The sequence below is a fragment of the Pieris rapae genome, chromosome 10, assembly GCF_905147795.1.
Source record: "Pieris rapae chromosome 10, ilPieRapa1.1, whole genome shotgun sequence".
In the NCBI taxonomy this organism is placed as follows: Eukaryota; Metazoa; Arthropoda; class Insecta; order Lepidoptera; family Pieridae; genus Pieris; species Pieris rapae.
The window spans coordinates 5,870,749-5,890,349 of record NC_059518.1 but is presented as its reverse complement, the minus strand read 5'-3'; the positions used below and the strand labels follow the sequence as shown (position 1 = coordinate 5,890,349).

Here is a 19,601-nt window from a genome sequence, read left to right as displayed (position 1 = left end):
ATCTCTTGGACTGGCTTGCCTGAAGAAGTCTTGTTTTTCATTTCGCATTGTCTTTTTAAGTTCTTCACTCATTTTGGTGGTAAAGTTCCAGAAAAAAGATAAGTCAATAAATTCTGATTTTATTATATTTTCTCAATATAGTTCGTTTGCATAAAAATGAAGCAACGATCTGTTCTTCAATGTGGTTAAGTTTATTTATCCAACTTAGAGAAATAATTTCTGTATATTAATCATTATAAATAAAATAATAGTACGCTATTATTCCTTTACAGCGTTTGTGACAATTGTGCACGTCAAATGACAGCCAATTATCGTATTCGATAGACTATAGAGTTATAAATGACAACATTTTTTTTTATTTAGATGATCTTTTGCTAACTCGACTTTGTGTATAGGTGGTTTTGTGTTTAGGGGATGTTTGGTCACTCGAATTTGTCTGACCGATGAAATATAACTTTGTAGTAGTTACTTGAATAATATATTTAAAAGTCAGACATGAAAAAATGTAAAGTAAAGTTCATTAATTTTTTGTCGAGCTTTATAGCGTCTGCCAAAAGCTCTGGTCCGTGAAAAGTGTCTGGCACTTTATAATTATAGTTTCATTATTTTTTTATAATAATATTCTACAAAATATATATAAAATTTAGCCATACAAATTTAAGTTAGATAAATCATATTTTTAGTTACCTTTATCACCTGGTACCTGCCCAGGGCAAGCTCCACAAGTAGGCAGGTATTTAAAGTATACTAGACGTTACTAATTCGTGAAGGTTTCATGCATGTGAAAATAAGTTATGTCAGAACGCTCTGGGATCTTACTCTATAAATTTTCCGACATCAGTCAATAATAGTCACTAAATGAAACAAGATTGTCTAAGAAATTAATTATTTAATAACCACAATTATAAGTATTCATTTCAGTAACTAATTCTAAACAATACAGTATTATTTTACATAATAGATTAATTAATAACTGAAAACTGGATTAATAAGTTAAATATCAAAGAGAAGAAATAACGTCGGTTATCAATTGTTTTTATTACATTACTGTTCACTATAAAATTTTATCTAGATATTGGAGATAGTGTATGTATATAATACTAAACTCAGTACCGTATTTAACTACACGGAAATTTATATGCGTTTGATCTGTGGAAACCATCGACATAACGAAAGTTTGGGCTAAAGGTACTGCTGGTCCTTGAAAGAAAATCACTTTGCAACAGGCGTGACAAGCTAACGTGATAAATATTTGTATGGAAATATGACATGGCGTCAGTTAATGACATTCTCATACAAATTCATGCTTGTCAGTCAGAATATACAAGTTGTTACCAGGTTCTTTCCGAGCTCACTTAGTACAAATTTTAGGGAACCATTCTTAGGCGTTTTAGAAGTGGTTAAATCCCTTTCTTGAAGGTATATTCTTTTTACGCCGTCGGACAAGGACGGAGTAATGTGCGATAGGGATAAAACGCACGAACATTCTAGAACGTTCCTAATTTTCATGTTTTCATTTAAATGTAGTGCGATAAGGATGGACTACATCCTACGACATTTCTGCAACTATTACTGCTCAGAAGGTTCTCGACTATTACATATTACAATTTAAGCGGGCTGAATGGTGCCCAATTCAGTCTTGGAAGCGATTCCGAGAGATATACATAAAGAATTAACTGCCAATAGTCAATACAAGTGATTACAATGAGAGTAAGTTTTAAATCAGGTAATTAGTATTTTACGCCTAATAAGAGTATTTTCGACTGTAATTTAGTTCCTCAGTTAGTTCCCTAGTTAATTATTTTTAAATCTCGGAATGTTGTGTTTGAATGAAATTTCATTTTTTTGACGTTCATAAGTGTACATTATGTTACCTATATGAATAAATTATTTTTGACTTTGACTCTGAAATCCCCTAGTTCTTAACAATATGAATACATGGAACTCAAATGGACACCTAAACAAGCAATGTTAACTGTTACTTGTTAAATTATAATTTAGCTTAAGTACGTTCCCTAAGTTAATCAGTCACTACAACAATACGTGAAGGAAGTTTACATACTTCATAATAATAAATATATCACACAGTGATCAGTACTGGCAATTGATTACTAAACAAATTATCGTAAACATAGCGTTTGGTCTAATAGACAATTAATATTTACAATGCAGTCTAAAGGTAAAGTATCTTCTCATCACCTTCGAAGTTTACTGAAAAAGAAAAAAAAAATATGAAAACACTTGCAAACGTTTGAATTTCCGTCAAATTTATGCAAGTATTGTGCGGTTTTGTATGCACTGTCAAAATATAATTTTCCTTAAATAGGTACGTACATTGACAAGCAAGGATCATTATAAAAATATTTTTTTTAAATACATATTGTGTAACATTCCAAAACAATCTTTTCGAGGTTTCAGGCTCGAAGGACCAAAACGGATTTATGTTCCTTGCTTGTATATATTTGCTTTAAATAAGATATATATTTGCTAAAAATACTTAATTAATGATAAGAAAGTGAAGCATATCTAAACAATTCATATTATTTTCATATATAAGAAAGACGTAGTATCTATTGCCTTTTATTAACATAGTTTTAACACATTTAAAAAATCACTTTTTACCGGATTGAAGCTATGTATTATTGTAAACCATCCCTTTCTGGACATTTTAATTATACGCAAAGCAGATGGCAGAATACGTCACACCATACACAGAAAGGCAACTCATACAGATAGGAATCTCAATGGTGAATCCCACCACCACCCTTCACAACTGCTTTCTCTGTAACTTAACTGCTGATCTTTTGCAGCCTACCTGCCATATGTACAGGGAGTTACAGATATAATTAGCCGAATCCTAAAAAGAGGTTCATAAATACAATTTTCAAGCCGCACAAGAAGATTCAGCAATTCTTAAGAACAATCAAAAATAACACCCCGTTACAAGATGCAAGTATATACAAACTGGATTTCGACCGTGGTCTGTCTTACAAAGGAAAAACTAAACGCAATATGTCCAGCAGACTCAATGAACACATAAGACATAGACGACACACAAAATCAGCAGCCTGTGACACACACTAGATAGGCCTCATCATTACATACGCTTTGACCAACCGAAAGTACTTGCGAAAGAAAAAAGATTCTTCCCAAGATTGGTACGCGAAGCTATTGAAATAAAAAAACATCCCAATTCCAATAGAAAAGACGGTCTTAAATTATCAAACACCTGGGATCCTATAATATCCAAATTAAAATCTCAAAACAAACAATCCGCGAAAATGGAGGACACCGTGAGTAATTTCTGCAAAAAAACTCTTAATTTTTTAGTTGATATCAACTCCAGGGAAATAAATACAACAATTTTATACAGCTGTGATACTTTTTGACACTCAACACCTCTTGTGTTCAGTCACCGTGACCATGAGTGACCAAAGAATGAAACAAAAATTGCAAACTGGCATTGGGAAGATGAGATGATAGCGTGGTAAAGGATAGATATTAATCTGACGACATTTGGAGAAGGCGTTTGTCGAGAGACCAGCTAATTAGTGCTGATAATAGTTTTATATATTTTTATTGATATTAAAATTATATAAATATAAATTATACTTATATAAAATTTTGTAGCGCTATGTTATGCTGAATTTAACTACAAAATCTATCTAAGACGATTAAATCCCGTAATATTACCGTATTGATGTAATATTTTATTAAAATATTAACATTTTACAGATTGTATTAATTAAAATATTAAAGAGAGAAACTTATTTTAATAAGCTCTAGTTTACTCTGTTTAGTCTGTCCTGTACACACGTCTTTAATAAAAAAAATAGTCTAATTTTAAATCTAAACCATTCTCGAATACACTCGAACACAAGAAAAGGACTAGTGTCTATGGTAAAAAAAATGTTACCCTTTTAAATTTTCCTTATACGTAACCGGTTTTCGCACCCGCCTTGACCTTGTCTCCGGTACATCATCGCTACATTCGCTGACCGTATCCGTACTAGTATTCCGCTTAACAGTGCGAATGTCGGGACGGCTTTCCGGCTCTATTTTAATTTGAGCTTCTCTGTAAAAAAAATAAGTTTATTATGGAACATAAGATAAGACAGGTATCAATTATTCCACGAAATTAAATTTGAATCTGTAGGCATCCCTACTCATCGGCAAAGAAGACAGAGGGCGAGAGAAAAAAAGCCGTAAATATAATTTATGACTTTTATTAGCAAACCCTCAGTGTTGTTAAATAAATAAAAAATAAGTTAAAATAGTTATTTGCGAACTCTTATATCGTATTAATCGTATTCGTATAGCTCAGATTCAACGGGAGCGTAATATATGAATGACAAATTCTGACCTATGTAGGCTAATACTTACTGCACAATGACTCTAGTGTTCGTCGCACCATTGGGGCTCGGCGCATCAAACTCTGGCCTATCTTCATTGTTTTCAGAATTAATGGAAAATCTATATATATCATTGCGAAACTTTCCCGGCGAATCCTTTGTCTTCCGCCTATCTCGCATACCCTTCTGTATTCTTAAGTTCGATTGACTACTTTCGCCAGAACTTTCATGCTCTCGAGACACGGTCCTTTTTTGACGTCTATTTTTCAATAGTGGGTTAGGTGAATTTCCTTGTACACTTTCCTGCGCTGCCGAGTGAGATGAAACTTCAGCCATGCAATCATTTTCTAGCGATGAATTGGCTTTTTCTATAGCTGAACCAGCTCTGTGCCAGGGGGAATTGCATTCATTTCGAGATGAACTCCGTTTTTCCCAGGGTGACCCATCTCGGGATGGCTCGCGATTATCCCAGGGCGAAACGTGTTTATCTTTGGATGAGCCAGGCTTTTCCCAAGGTGGTACACTTTTATGATGTGGTGAACTGGCTTTTTCTGTAACTGAACCAGCTCTGTGCCAGGGGGAATTGCATTCATTTCGAGATGAACTCAGCTTTTCCCAGGGTGACCCATCTCGGGATGGCTCGCGATTAGCCCAGGGCGAAACGTGTTTATCTTTGGACGAGCCAGGCTTTTCCCAAGGTGGGACACTTTTATGACGTGGTGAATTGGCATTATGCCTCGGAGAGAGCGGTTTATCTTGAGATGAATTGGCTTTTTCGCTCGTATCTATATCCTGTGAAGATCCAATTTTATCTGACTTTCTTGCCTCTATCTTCTCTTTCTTTGCAGGAGACACCCCCGCATTATCGTCTTCAAATCGCATTTTTGCAACTAGAACCTTTAGAATACGACCATGCGTCTTATGCCTGGAAATAGAACATCATTATTGAAATTATAGTAGTAATAATAATAATAAAAATTTATTTATTGCAAGAATACAAAATGTTAAGGTGGCACAGTCGTAAACCGTTCGCATATTCTGCCACACAAAATGGCGCGCAAATTTTTCTTAATTTACATTTTACATTATGAGTCAAAGTCAATTCTTATATTATCTGTAACGTACATACTTTATTAAATTTATATCATACTTTATTAAATTTGTATCAATTACAATGTCTCACGCAAATAGTCATTTTTTTCCAAAAGTAATACACTAAGTCGCTTTTTAAAGATTTTAGTCAGAAGATCTTTTAATTCTTTTGTTAATTTATTGTAAACTTTAATTGCCATGCAAAAAGTGTTTTTCCAAAACAGTTCTAGATTGATTTTTGGCACAGCCAATTTCTCCCCATGTCTACTTCTTACTTCAAAAAATGTTTCTGTGCACGAATATGGGATATGTCTAAAATATAAATACTTGGAAGAGATAAAATTTTGAGCTTCTTAAAGGTACGTCAACACTACTACGTAATCAATCAAGACATTTTGCCCCACAAATTTCGGAAATACATTTTTTTTGAGTCTTAAATACCCTATTTACTTCGACTGAATTGCCCCAAACTATAAAATCTATATAACGACACTAAAGGGACTGTGCATATATTGAAATTACAAGCATCTGTCGTTAAATGAAAAAAAAAAAAAAAATTTAAATTAGAAAAAGAAAAAAATTTATTTCAAACTGAATTGAACTTTCGTAAAAACAGATTAAAACGTACCTCGGTATAACATGACGGGGTATGAGTATAGGCGATAATTCCACGGCACGCGGTGAGGAAATGCGTTTGCGCCGGCGCATTGTGGGCGTAAATTCACGCGTAGACTGATCTATGATCGGGCCCTGAGGTGGTAAATACATAGTTATTTAGGTAAAACCACAAAGAATCCGGTACTTTGTCTAATTTATATTATATCATATGTATGCCTCAGATATAATTTTTGTTTTTTCTATAATATATACATTTCTTAAATACTATTGTATTTTCTTAACGTTACAACCCACTATAAACCATAATTGTCTATTCTCTGTTATTTATTATCTTTTGTCGATCCGAAGTGGTGGAGGTCTGATGACCTGACACAGATGCTCAACTTTTAGCAGGCATCAGTCTCACATAAACAATAACTATCCCTCAACAATCACAATTATTTACATACATTAATAAATAGTTGTAATTTATCATACATGAAGTTTTGTAAGAAAATAAATAAAGATTATTATTATATTGACGCGGTGATTGCATAAAATTAGAAATCAAGTGAAATAAAATAAACATTGTAGACATCAGTAGCAATCGTAATGTTTTAAAAATAACGGAAATGTATAATAATATCAGTTCGTAATTGATTTATGTAATAAATACTTTGATTTTATTGAAGTTTAAATTACTCACATTAAAATTGGGAGTGTCAAGTAACCGGCTAGGGCCTTCCAATGGATCTGCTCTGAAACATTTCATCGGGAAATAAAATTAAAGTACCTTTTTCATTATCCCTTACGAATTATTAAAACAATTGTCATGAACTATCTTATTTGTATGAAAAATGCCATGTGATTGCAAATCTAAGCAAAAAAGAGATAGTAGTTTCTACCATCCAGTAGAAGCTACTCTCTCTATTTCGCTGTGCTTCTTCTTTTTTTTTAAGATAAAGGGCCAAAATATATGATTAACCAGCGAATTACTATATCGCCTTTTTTTTATTTACTAACTATTATTTTGCCTACGGAATAAGAGTTGCCATATAAATGTCGCTACGTGAGAGGGTAGGCCATTTAATTATATTCTTCGAAGGAATCAAACCAAATACGTTGGACGTTATAGAAACACGTATAACGCCTAAATTATTGAATATAACCAAACTCTCAGCCATTTGATGTTTATAAATAGAAACGGAGGCTTATAAAAATTTCTAAAAATATTAATTAAATAAAGTATTATGATAAATAAACCTACATTGATGGTGTTCTGCTTTCTTCAGATTCTTCTAGAAGAACGCTTAATTTTTCTCTGAAATCGGAAAAAATTAAGTCTATATTAGAATTTTCAGCTATGAATCTTGACAAATAATATCAAGTATTTTGTTGGGAATCTAACCCCAGAAGAAATTTATATACATATTTACAATGTATTCCGTTTTTAATCTCACCTGTGATCATCTGTCGGGGTGTTTGGACCATCCTCTTCTTCAGATAACTCACCATTTTCTTCTAAAAATTTAAACACATTTTCTTATATCACTTTGGGATATAGTACTTCAATAATGAACTCTTTATTTCTTTATAAAGAGACTTAAAATGTTTGGTAAAACATTGTTAAGTTACATACTAGTTCAATCATCTATACTAATATTATAAAGAGGAAAGGTTTGATTTTTTGTTTGTTTGTTTGTTTGTATGAATTGAATAGGCTCCGAAACTACTTGGCAGATTTGAAAAATTATTTCACTGTTGGAAAGCTACATCATTCCTGAGTGACATAGGCTATATTTCATTTTCAAAAAAAATAGGCATCCTTACTAAAATTACGATAACATTAACATTTGTTTATTATTTGATACAATTCTAACAGATGGCGCTGAGTTAAAGGTAGTTTAGTTTAGGTCCGTGTCGTGGTACCAACGTTTCACATAAGTTCTCCTACGGTTTCCCTTGATTAATTTACTACTATGTAATATAACAAAAACCTTAGCCACAGCAACGCTTGGCCGAGTCTGCTAGTTTTTAATAAAGGGACATACATTATGTATTTTATAAGTTATAATTGATAATAATTACAAAGTTATACACATAATTTTTAAAGAACTTTACTTCTCATTTGAAAAAAAATATTTTAATTATATGCGCGAAATTTAATATTAATATGCGCCATACACGCCGCCATTAGCCGTCTCAATCTTAGCAAACTATGTTCACTCTAACATGCATCTTTAATGCCTTTTTACACATCCCACAATATTCTTATTTTTGAAGACATTGATTTTTAAAGTTTTCTATAAATTTGTTAGTATATTAGCATTAAGGCTAACACAGTATTTAGGTATTAAATAGATAATTACTGATATTTTATTACCATCTAATCCCATGTCTTCCACACTAGTGTCTTGATTATTTTCTATATCAGGAGGAGTCATATTGACATCAATCCTTGTAAGCGGTATGTATACTTCTGGAAATAATGTGGAATGTAGTAATTCACTTCAAAAACATTAATGAGTTTTTATATGCTTCAGATAATGGTGGTGGTGGTTCTACATTACATCCTTGTGTTAACAATAACAGATTTTAATCAGAAGGCACAGCATAGCAGATCCAATAACTACCTTAAGCCAGTGAATTAAAAACTATGATGAGATAAATGAAATACATGTACACAAAGATGTCCACTTGAAAAGGCTTGTCTAAAAGGTCTACCTGCAAGACCTAAGAATCTCCTCAATTACTTAGTTACCATTCACCCGTTACAGTTGAGCAGTGCCAATGAATAGAGACTAGTATTTTAACAATTATAGGTAATTAAGCTGTATAATTTAATAATTATTACCATAAAGGAAGAAAGAAGCTTATGAAAAGAACCTATTTATAAGCTTCCCAATTTGAAATTTTTTGTTTTCTACAGTAAATAGAGTATTTAAATTGCTTTACCTGGAAATATCCGCATTGGCAAGGGTCTATCTTGTCTATTGTAATTTTCATTTGACCCATTACTTCCTATCACTGAAATGTTAGGATATATTTCAAAGAATAAATAATATATATAAACACAGGACATCCTATTACTTATATATTTAAGTTGGTACATACCAGAGTTGTGATGCTTATTAAAATGCTGTGCCAATATTATATTCATAGTTGTTACAACTAAACTCAAAAATTACTTGATGGAATAATGTTGGGATTCTTTATAGATTTGATATCCTTGATTTATCTGGATTTTGTTTAAATGACATTCCTCTCAGAAACTTTTTTATTTTTGTACAGAGACATTATACTTACAACTATTATCAGGTAACATTGCACGACTTAATGATACTACAGGCTGTATAGATTTTCCTTCCAGCATTAAAGGAGGAACTCTTTGCACTCTTTCAGTATTTGGAGTGCTGTCTATTAGAGGCTGGCGTGAAGAGATTTCTAGCTCTTCTCTCTCTCTCATATAGTTTTTAATAAGCTCGATTATACTTGCTACAGCATTTGATCCTTGGACTAAATGCGATAATGCTGTTTCGCCAATTTTTTGCACAGCAGTTTCTAGTTTTCGTGCACAAGCACAACCTTTATTCCTTAGTATCTGTAAAAGTGATGGTAAATAGATAAACATAATTCACAATGATTAGTAGAAAGCGCTAGAAAGATGTCTTTAAATTTAAGTAATCTAAATAGTGTTCCCAAAGTAATCCTCGTTTTCGTGTAGAGAAGTTTATTATAAGAAAAAACATTATATTTACGCTCATTTGAATTTTTAAGTCATTAGCCTCTTTTGTTAGCTTTAATATATGCTTTTCTTTTTCTCCAGCAACCATCTTCCAATTCTGAACTGCCTGAACCAATTCATGATTCTGGTCAAGTAAATCACTCTCTCGGACTCCCTTTTTTAAGCTTGACATTCTTAAAACTATTATTTAAATGTAGGTAGATTTTAAGAAATCAAATATGTGAAACTATGTTATTTAAAACGGTAAAATCCCAGCTTAGTTACAGAAATGCAATTTCAATTCGAGTACCGAAAATAGTCGTTTATTTTCTATTTGTGATTTGAGTTTGAGTTTTGACAAAATGTATGACATCGTTATGTCACATTCGGGAGTGGCAGTATGTAAAATAACTTTTTATCTCGATTAGAAGCCTGGAATTAATGATGAGGTATCTATATATATAAGTCATAATGCTAATGCTATTTACGTTACGATACTCTGTAGTTAGTAATAAAGTTAATGCTTATATTTATACTCTATGATCTGATGTCAAAACAAAGCTGTGTGCCAACCGCGTGTACTGTGCTTCTGCTTAGTTTTGAAAACAACACGAGTAGAGGTTATTTTACTAACGTAACCTTAAATTTTATTATAACATGTCTTTTCGTGGTAGAGGAGGTGGAGGAGGAAGAGGTTTCGGTGGTCGTGGTGGAGGCGGTCGCGGTGGTTTCCGCGGAAGAGGTGGAGGCGGCGGCGGCGGAAATAGATATCAAGACGCTGGTCCTCCTGAAAGTGTGATCCCTCTGGGCCACTACGGCTGGACTGTGCAAGATGACCTTGTATGTAAAGTTGACATAGAAGACGTTCCCTACTTTAATGCACCAATATTCTTAGAGAACAAGGAACAGGTCGGCAAAATCGACGAAATCTTCGGTAATCTACGCGACTATTACGTGTCCGTGAAACTCGGTGAAAATATAAAGGCGAAGAGCTTTAAGGAAGGTCAACAATTCTTTATTGATCCAGCAAAATTGTTACCACTTAAAAGGTTCCTTCCGCAACCGCCTGGAGCCAAGCGAGGTGGTGGCGGCCGCGGTGGAAGAGGCGGACGCGGAAGTGGCGGGAACTTTGGGCGTGGAGGTCGCGGTGGCGGCTTCGGCAGAGGAGGAGGTGGCAATCGAGGTGGAGGTTTTAACCGAGGAGGTGGAGGCTTCGGAGGTCGGGGTGGTGGTGGATTCGGCGGTGGCGGAGGATTCGGAGGCAGAGGGGGGCGTGGCGGCGGTTTCAGAGGAGGTCGCGGGGGAAGATAGTGATAAAACTTATTTTTTAACAATCAAGATTGAGTGTATGTGGATAGCCTTTGCAGAATCACCGTAAAGACTGTGTGTGTGTTAAGCAACCACTTAAAAGTTTCCTTTAAAGTTGCAAAGGTTAAAATATAAAAAGTTGTTTATATTATGGATAAATAAATAGTTTTAAGTTTGCCTTTTTTTCTATTTCCACTAGCTTTTCCTCAAATGTCTTTATTTTACCAGCATAAGGACCAGTACACATCATAGCGCAATGATGTTTGTTTGTATATTTGTAATAACCATTATTTTGGTAGAGATAATTTTTATCAACATAAAAATCAAATGATATAATAAGGTAAATTTTATTAAATAGTTATCATTGATAGACTTGTTTTGGATAAGGATTCAAATTGTATCCTAAAACAGCCTTGATTGAAAATATTAATATTTTAAAACATTGGTAAGTATTAATAAATCAATTATACATCATTTATTTCAACAAATACCAAGACTATTACAAGGAATTTCTTTTTTTAATTTTTATATCCCGCTCCTATTTATAAAGCCTTTCTCAATATACACACTAATACTATAATTTTTGAATACAAACATTATTCTTATATTTTAGAGTAATTGATAATATACGGTGTACAGTTATAGTTCTTTCCCTATAATAGAATGTATGAGGATTACATTCTATTATAGGGAAAGAACTAACTACTTCACCCTTGTAATAAAAATAAATGAAAACTGAGTTTAAATATACTGTATATTTAAACTCAGTTTTAATTAATAACTTTGTCCACATAATATATGTAGTATGTTTGAAAATAGCATTGCTTAAGTCATAAGATGATTAAAGTAGGAGTACTTATACCAACACTAATAATTCAATTAATTTCTTTTGTGGTTATTTTAATTACATACAACTGTACCATAGTTCTTATATATTATTATTAAAAAGATTAACCATAAGCATCTTTCTAACATTTCTTCATGTCATTAATTATTAAACCATATGATAAAAATAAATTACTAGTACTACTCAATGAAAAACTATATTTATTCAGGATTCTCCAAGTCTCCTTTCCCTGAAATTTGAACATATTCTGAGCTCAATGCCTTCTGTCTATGATTAAATATGTAGAATGAAGGTAGATTCATTTGGGTTTCCCAAGTTGAGTTGTTTAATTCAGCAGCTGCCTGTATTTCCCTTAAGTTTCCAGCTATACACATAACACCCCACATTACTGCAAATAAGCTCCCAACTGCTTGTATGACTATCTGAAAGAAAAATATACTCTATTATTATTAATAATATTATGTATCTTTTTTTATAGCAAGTCATGACAAAAGTTGAATATGATGGAATTCAATATTAATAATCAAGTGAAATTAAATAAAATATCAAGGCTCTGAAATTAGTTTGAATCCTTTCCACAGTGGAGTAATTAATCAATAATAACAATCACTCACATCTAAAGGTAACGTTGTGAACTCCTGCGATGTAATCCGAAGATATGAACGATCTAAAAGAGTATAACAATTCATTTAAATTATTAATGTGATTAAAGCTTTCATAAGTCTACCGAACATTATTAACTTACGCTGAGCTGCAGAAAATGCAGAATGAAATAAGGAAATGAAACCAACTGTTAATAATACTCTTGGGAAAGACATTATTGGATTTTTTTTCTTAAAGATTTTCAAGTATGTTTTGTCAATGTCTCAATTTATTTAAGTTGGTATTTTATAAGATTGTAGAAAATAGGGAAGGGCTTATGTATGACTTAAGAGTTTAGACTATTATAGTTTAAAATCAGTGTAAGTGTTGCCACTTGCCAGATGGTCTTGGCGATATACTGCTACTTGCTAGTTGCTAGACTAATTAAATTTCTCCCCTACTCCCATTTTTTAGTAAAAAAGCATGAACAAAAACCTTCAAATACAAAGAAACTTACTGAATTTTAATGTAATTGTAGGATTTGTATTTAATTAAAATCACGTAGTTCTTTGTCAGCAGACACACGGATCCTATTCTTACGATCTGGTCGTACTTCAATTATACTCCACGAAGATCGAATTATTGTTCCAACATCAGGAACGTAATATATAGCAACAAAAACTGTACTTGGCGTGTTTTTGTAATTTTCCCCCTATTCTGCCTCTAACTCGGTTGAGAAATTCTGGAGAAATCCGGCAACACTGTTTAAAATGTCAACTACAAACACTATTTTTTTATTTTCGCTCATGGCGCAGTCTTTCGACCATATTTACCTTGCTTCTGTTTTAATACAAATAGCAGTAAAAGAGAAGCAACCTCATTTTGAAATTTGAAGATAACTTGATCATAAGCCCTCAAGTTTTAAAATCTGGAAACTTAAGTAAATATATCAGGAAATTTATTTTTTTGTACTTATTTTTATAAGAATATACTTATAGTCAATATTACTAAAATTCTTAAAATTGCTAATTAATGCATAGGATATTAAGTTTTTACATTGCATTTATAGGTTGTCATGTGTAAGTTGGCGTGTGGCAGAAAAAGGTACTAATTTTGACAGTTGTGTTGACAGTTCTAACAGCTTGGTAGCCTCACGTGTGTCGGTGCTAATAATTTGTGTTTTAAAGTGTAAAAATCATTACGAAACATGCCAAAAGTAGTGCGGAGTGCAGCTAGAGAAATTATTCTAGCTGTAAAACGTTTTTGTGAAGAGGAGAAACGTAACAATGGGCCGATTATTCCATTTCAACAAGTGAATGCTCGAACAGCGGCTTTGACAGGTAAAGTATTGCCAGTTAAAAGTGATATTTATATCCCCAAATTTAGGGAAAAATAATAATTGCTTTTGAAAGTAAATGTGATTGATGGATAACTTAAAATATTTTTTGTTTTATTTAAGGTGTTTCTGAAAGAACCGTGAACCGTATAGTTTCAGAGGGAAAAATCATGGAAAGTAATTTTACAGCGAGAACTGAAGTCCCTAATCAAGCAGCTCAAGGACCTTCCAGAATGGAGGAGGAGAATGTCTACTTAATTGATGAAATATTAAAGAAACATGGTCATAAGGCTGTAAGACTTCCACCTTATCATTGTGACTTTAATGCAATAGAATTCATTTGGAGTTCGTTCAAAAGAATATTTGCAGACACAAATGTTACTGGCCTCTCTGAAAACATGGAACAGAGAATCCATAGTGCATTTTCCAAAATAACTGCTGAAGAATGGCAGAAACACTGTAATCACGTTATAAATGTTGAAAATAATTATCGTATGACAGACAACCGCCTTGAAACAGTAATGGAACCATTTTTAATTGATTTGAATAGCAGCGACTCAGATTCTTCTGACACAGATGACTCTGAAGAATTCATGGAAGGAATAATGCCTCTAACAGACCATAATTACTTTAAAAAATATTTTTTTGTTATTGAGTTTTTTATTTACCTTTAATGTAATATCTAAGAATATCCATCAATCCAAACTAAACAAAAAAAGTGGCAACACAGAGGGTTGTAGGAGGCGCCGCCACTGGAACGCCAACTTATACTTGACAGTCTATAGTAAAGGTACGTGTACAGTCTACAACGAAGATCTGTGTTTGAATAAGAAGTTTTTTTTAAATTGAACTGTGTGTGTGTGTGTGTGTGTGTGTCGGTATAACCTGACATCTATGATTCTTTGATGTCTATATAAATTAACCTGTGGTCAAAGACACAGATCAAGTACCGTAATGTAATGGTGTTGCGGCGGTTTCAATATAAAAAACGTTTCTTTTGTTTGTAATATATTATATTATTTATTAAAAAAATATCAGAATACTAAATTAATATGATTCGTAATCCGAAACTTGAAGAATTTGAAATAGAAACAAAGCCAAGAAAACCAGGAAAACAAAAGTTTTCTGACTTCATGTACAATGAAGATACAAGGGAAATTTTCGGACGAACGCCTGAAAGATGGGGTAGGTTCGTTAAAAAACCACGATGAATTAATAGATCTTAATTATTATACTTATCGTCGTTAAGTTGAATACATACTGAAAATTTGTATGATAAATGTTTATCGTTGGGCGTGGCGCGCGTCATTTTTGAATTTCAAAGCTATATTTAATTTTAACACTACAAATTATAAAAATATATACTAACAATAATTCATAAAAGTATCTATCTTTTTGTATGCAATAACTAAAAATTACCCTAACTCACGAGTATTTTATTATTCTATTGTATACATTTTTGAATACAAATGTAGTTAACTATCGCTAGGGGACATGTACATGAAGCCATACAAATTACATTAATTATTTATTTCTTTATAGCCTTATATAAGAATATAAAATATATACATTATAGCTATTGTTTTTGGTAATCTACAATAACTGATTATGTTTGCCCATGGGCAAAGGCCTCCCCCATTTCCCTCCATTGTTCCTGATCCTTAACTTGCGAAGAGAAATTATTTAAAAATTGTTATATTAAAAACAAGCTCTTAACTTAACTACAGTTAAAATTGTTCCATACATGGAAAAAAGTATAAACTCTAAATATCTTGTATTAATTCTCCTTTAATATTTCAGGAAAACTTTTCTTGTTCTATTTAATCTTTCTTTCTGCATTAGTTGCATTATTCTCAGTATGTATGGCAACATTCTTGCAACAATTTATTAATCCTAGAGTACCCCGACTACAACAAGAAGGTAGTTTAATTGGAAGTAGTCCTGGGTTGGGTTTCCGTCCATTGCCAGATGATGTAAGAAGTACACTTATTTGGTACAAAGGTACTGGGTATGAAAGTTACAAATACTGGGAAGATGAGCTGATTGAATTTTTATCAGGTAGGAGCAAGCCTTACTTGTATAAAAAAAACAATGATTGTCTATTATATATATTAATACCATGAACCTAGTACTTGAAAATTGAAAATTGTACTGCTACACTAAAGTTGCTATCTATATGTTATGTACGAATATTATTGCTCTAAAATTTGTTTCACAAGAATGTTAAGTTTGTAGTACCACTACTAGTAATAATAATAATAATTTTGTGGCTCTGCAACCCTAAATTTATATTGGCCACACATTTTGGTAGTGAGTGCCTGACCCAGATAAATTTTCAGGCCTCAAGACATACTTTTTTTCTTTGGGTACTGTAGGAGCAATTGCACACAGAAAAAATACTAAGAAATTATACTCAAAATATATTACTGTATTTATTTGCTGAGTAATAGAGTAATTTATAGTAAGGCAAGTGTGGACTGATTTAATATGTTAACAAATTAATTTTTCAGTGTATAAAAAGAAGGGTCAAACAGTAGGCGCTGGTCAGAATATATTCAACTGTAACTTTAAAAACTCTCCACCACCAGGGAAAGTGTGTGATGTTGATATTACCAGGGGTTTTGAACCATGTACAGAAGAAAATCATTTTTCATTTCATAAGTCATCTCCATGTATCTTCTTAAAACTGAACCGGTATGAACTATGACTCTATTAAGATGTTCTGTAGATACAGTTAAAAATAAATCAATCAAATACTGTATGCTTTGGTCGATTTTGACTTAATATATTTGTTAAACCATTAAATAATATTGTTTAGTTATTAAGAAGAAAATATTGTAACAATATTTTAATTTCAGAATATATGGGTGGAGACCTGAGTTCTACAATGACACTAACAATTTGCCTGTGGAGATGCCTAATGAACTCAAAGATAACATAAGGAATATCACTGTCAATAATAGGGACCATGTATGTATAAAAAATGTAGAAAATGTTATAAAATTGATTTTTATCAGTACAGAGATATCCCAATGGATTGACACTGATAAGTACATTTTATTTAAATGTACAAAAAGAAATTTATTGTAATTAAATTATTTCTTCAATAAATCATAGATATAATTTTTAATGTTAGAAATAAATAAATATTTGGTTTAATATTATGTTAAAAAAAAAAATTATATATACTGTTTCAAATAATTATTTCTACATTTGCAAGTAGGTTACATTTTGTACCTTTCAATTAAAAACAATAATACTTTTATCTTACTTAATAATCTTCTAAAATACCTTTATCTTCTTTTATAAGCTATACACTTAACAAATAAACAAACTGCCTTTACCAATAGCATAATAAGCCACTTTAATCAAGTCACAATGGCTCTGTGATATTAACAATATTCTCGTAATGTTTTAATGGCTGCATTTTTGCAGGCAAATATGATTTGGGTGTCTTGTGAAGGAGAAACACCAACAGATAAGGAAAACATAGGACCAATCACTTACCTTCCATATCCAGGCTTTCCGGGATATTTCTATCCATACAACAATGCTGAAGGTTATCTGAGTCCATTGGTTGCTGTACATTTGCAGAATCCCAAAGGTAAGTTAAACTATTACAAATTAATTAAATAGTGAACCAAAAGTATAACGAGTGTAATTTTTGATTTTTTGGAATATTAGTTATATCTACTTATCAGATATTCCATATAATTTCTGTGTTTGGTTGAACTTTGTTTGTATACAATTAATTTGAATAAATAACAGCTTTGATGATTTCTCCAAATACATAGAAGATACTTTTTTTTATGGCAACAGTTATAACTTTATGCCAGTTTCAATTAAAATAGAAGATATTTTATTTCAGCTGGTATAGTGATCAACATTGAGTGCCGCGCTTGGGCACAGAATATCAAATATGACAGGAGAGAAAAGTTGGGTGTGGTACATTTTGAGCTTATGATTGAATAGACTGATATTTTTGTAACACAATCAAATTAAAATATAATTACTTATGAAATTGCCATCATGACACAAACACAAACAAACCTTTGATACAAATATTTATTGACATTAGATTTTTACAATGATTTTGTCTGACCCAATGTTTTTTTTTAAACAGTATCTCATGAACAAGAATAATAAGGCATAAATAAAAGTAAATTTCCCTTTTTTTACTTTGGTTGGGTTAGGTTCAAAGTTAATTTCTTATGGGATCTGACTTTATATAATGTAATTTCTGTATTATGAGATTTTTATATTGTTTTTATATAAAACCCAAACCACATAAAATTTATTTACATGACCAATTAAAAAATGTATTGTGTGTGCTAGTTCTATATACTTGTTTATGTGGGCCAATCTCAATAAATATATATCTTGAGTCGCAGATCTTATCCAGATTAATCTTGGCATGTTAAATGTTTGAATATTGCACATATAATATGTTTACTTTTAAATTTGCAAATTATAATTGTTTATGGATCTGGTTTTTACAATTTGAATCTCAATTTCAATTGAAAGTTTTAAAAATATATTACTATTATTAATTATTGTTATATTACTTTAAGAATTTTGTACGTGTCGTGATCTGGTGGTAAAATCAATTTAACACTAGTGCACAATAGTGACAATAAGACTTAATTAAAAGTTAATTAATGTTTCTCAATTAAGCTAGTAATCCGTCCATACATTTGTGCCTATATTTACCATTCCTTAAATATTTAATGTATGTAATTTTTTTGGGACTGTTTAATAAATGACACTATATGTAATCGATATATTTGTGGGTTTATAGAAGTTGTAAAAAAAATTGTGTTTAATGGAAAGGTTTAAATATATTATTACAATTAACTAAAAGACTTAGTTTACGTAAGTATTTAAATACAATTTAAAATGTAAACGCGAATTTATTGAATTATTTGCGTAACGCTTCGGGTGCGTTTCATCAGCAGTAAACACTTGTTTGTTGGAAAAGTGTTTACTGTGTTTACTCAAAAACGTTGAAATAGAAAGAGTTCGCGTTAACATTCATTAAGGAGTTCATTTGAACGAGCCCGGTTTCTACAAATTAAGAACCCACCTTAGTTTTATATTAACAATACTTTTTATCCTAATATAGCATTTATTATTTTTTTGCATACAAAATATACTGTTTACTTAGGTAATTCAATTTTTTAATACATATTTTATGTCCCGTGTTAAATGTTAACTCGGGTGCAGGTACTTTTTATTTTCCGTATCTTTTAAATAATTAAGGTTTTTTATAATATGTTTGACAGCTTTGATTTAAACATGTGTTTTTGTTAGCTAATGTCATTATACAAACATTACATTGCCAGCGCATGCATCTATTTTTATTTTACAGTGTTTTATTACATTTATCTCGTTATATTTGTGTTTAGCTCGTACTTAGAAAGTAATTAAACCGTCCAATTGTGTGTATCTATATTTTTATATTAAAATTTTAAAAAATACTTCGTTTCATTTTTTATTACAGTCTGTTGTAGTGATTTTTTTCGTGTTTATGAATAAATCATATAGTGTAAAAAACTAGATTGGTTTTTTTTATATAATGGGGGGCAAACGAGCCTGCGGGACGCCCAAAAAGGCAGTCATCGCATTTTTAGTGGTTGTGTTGCCGGCCTTTAAGGGAGGAGTACGCTCCAATTTTGAATTGTTGGAAGTCGTATCTCTCAGGGAAGACCCTGCCGGTAGTCGATTTCACAGTTAGCTAGTTCGCAAAAGAAAATGGCTTGTGAA

The 19,601-nt window shown here is 31.9% G+C and overlaps 4 protein-coding genes across 5 annotated transcripts; 2 read left to right on the top strand and 2 right to left on the bottom strand.

Moving 5' to 3' along the window:
- Positions 1-1,874: 1,874 nt before the first annotated feature.
- LOC110991303 lies at positions 1,875-10,140 on the bottom strand. 2 transcript variants are annotated; one of them, XM_045629770.1, is made up of 11 exons: positions 9,800-10,140; positions 9,348-9,642; positions 8,997-9,068; positions 8,425-8,517; positions 7,502-7,562; positions 7,309-7,362; positions 6,748-6,799; positions 6,073-6,194; positions 4,384-5,277; positions 3,917-4,075; positions 1,875-2,211 (listed from the first exon to the last, which is right to left on the bottom strand). In XM_045629770.1, the coding sequence occupies exons 1-11, from the start codon at positions 9,956-9,958 to the stop codon at positions 2,196-2,198; spliced, it is 1,977 nt and encodes a 658-aa protein (XP_045485726.1). In that variant the 5' UTR covers positions 9,959-10,140; the 3' UTR covers positions 1,875-2,195. The 2 variants fall into 2 exon arrangements, with proteins under 2 accessions (XP_045485726.1, XP_045485725.1); XM_045629769.1 differs by having other exon boundaries at positions 8,425-8,520; positions 9,800-10,139.
- Positions 10,141-10,310: 170 nt separating this feature from the next.
- Positions 10,311-11,249, top strand: LOC111004491 (probable H/ACA ribonucleoprotein complex subunit 1). Its single transcript, XM_022275537.2, has one exon. The coding sequence runs from the start codon at positions 10,423-10,425 to the stop codon at positions 11,074-11,076; it is 654 nt and encodes a 217-aa protein (XP_022131229.2). The 5' UTR covers positions 10,311-10,422; the 3' UTR covers positions 11,077-11,249.
- Positions 11,250-12,100: 851 nt separating this feature from the next.
- Positions 12,101-12,874, bottom strand: LOC110991265 (ER membrane protein complex subunit 5). Its single transcript, XM_022256574.2, has 3 exons — positions 12,666-12,874; positions 12,535-12,587; positions 12,101-12,342 (listed from the first exon to the last, which is right to left on the bottom strand). Exons 1-3 carry the CDS (start codon positions 12,736-12,738, stop codon positions 12,121-12,123), a joined length of 348 nt encoding a protein of 115 aa, XP_022112266.1. The 5' UTR covers positions 12,739-12,874; the 3' UTR covers positions 12,101-12,120.
- Positions 12,875-14,769: 1,895 nt separating this feature from the next.
- Positions 14,770-18,839, top strand: LOC110991322 (sodium/potassium-transporting ATPase subunit beta-2). Its single transcript, XM_022256656.2, has 6 exons — positions 14,770-15,023; positions 15,639-15,896; positions 16,349-16,532; positions 16,697-16,808; positions 17,274-17,442; positions 17,707-18,839. Exons 1-6 carry the CDS (start codon positions 14,891-14,893, stop codon positions 17,808-17,810), a joined length of 960 nt encoding a protein of 319 aa, XP_022112348.2. The 5' UTR covers positions 14,770-14,890; the 3' UTR covers positions 17,811-18,839.
- The last annotated feature ends 762 nt before the right edge of the window (positions 18,840-19,601 follow it).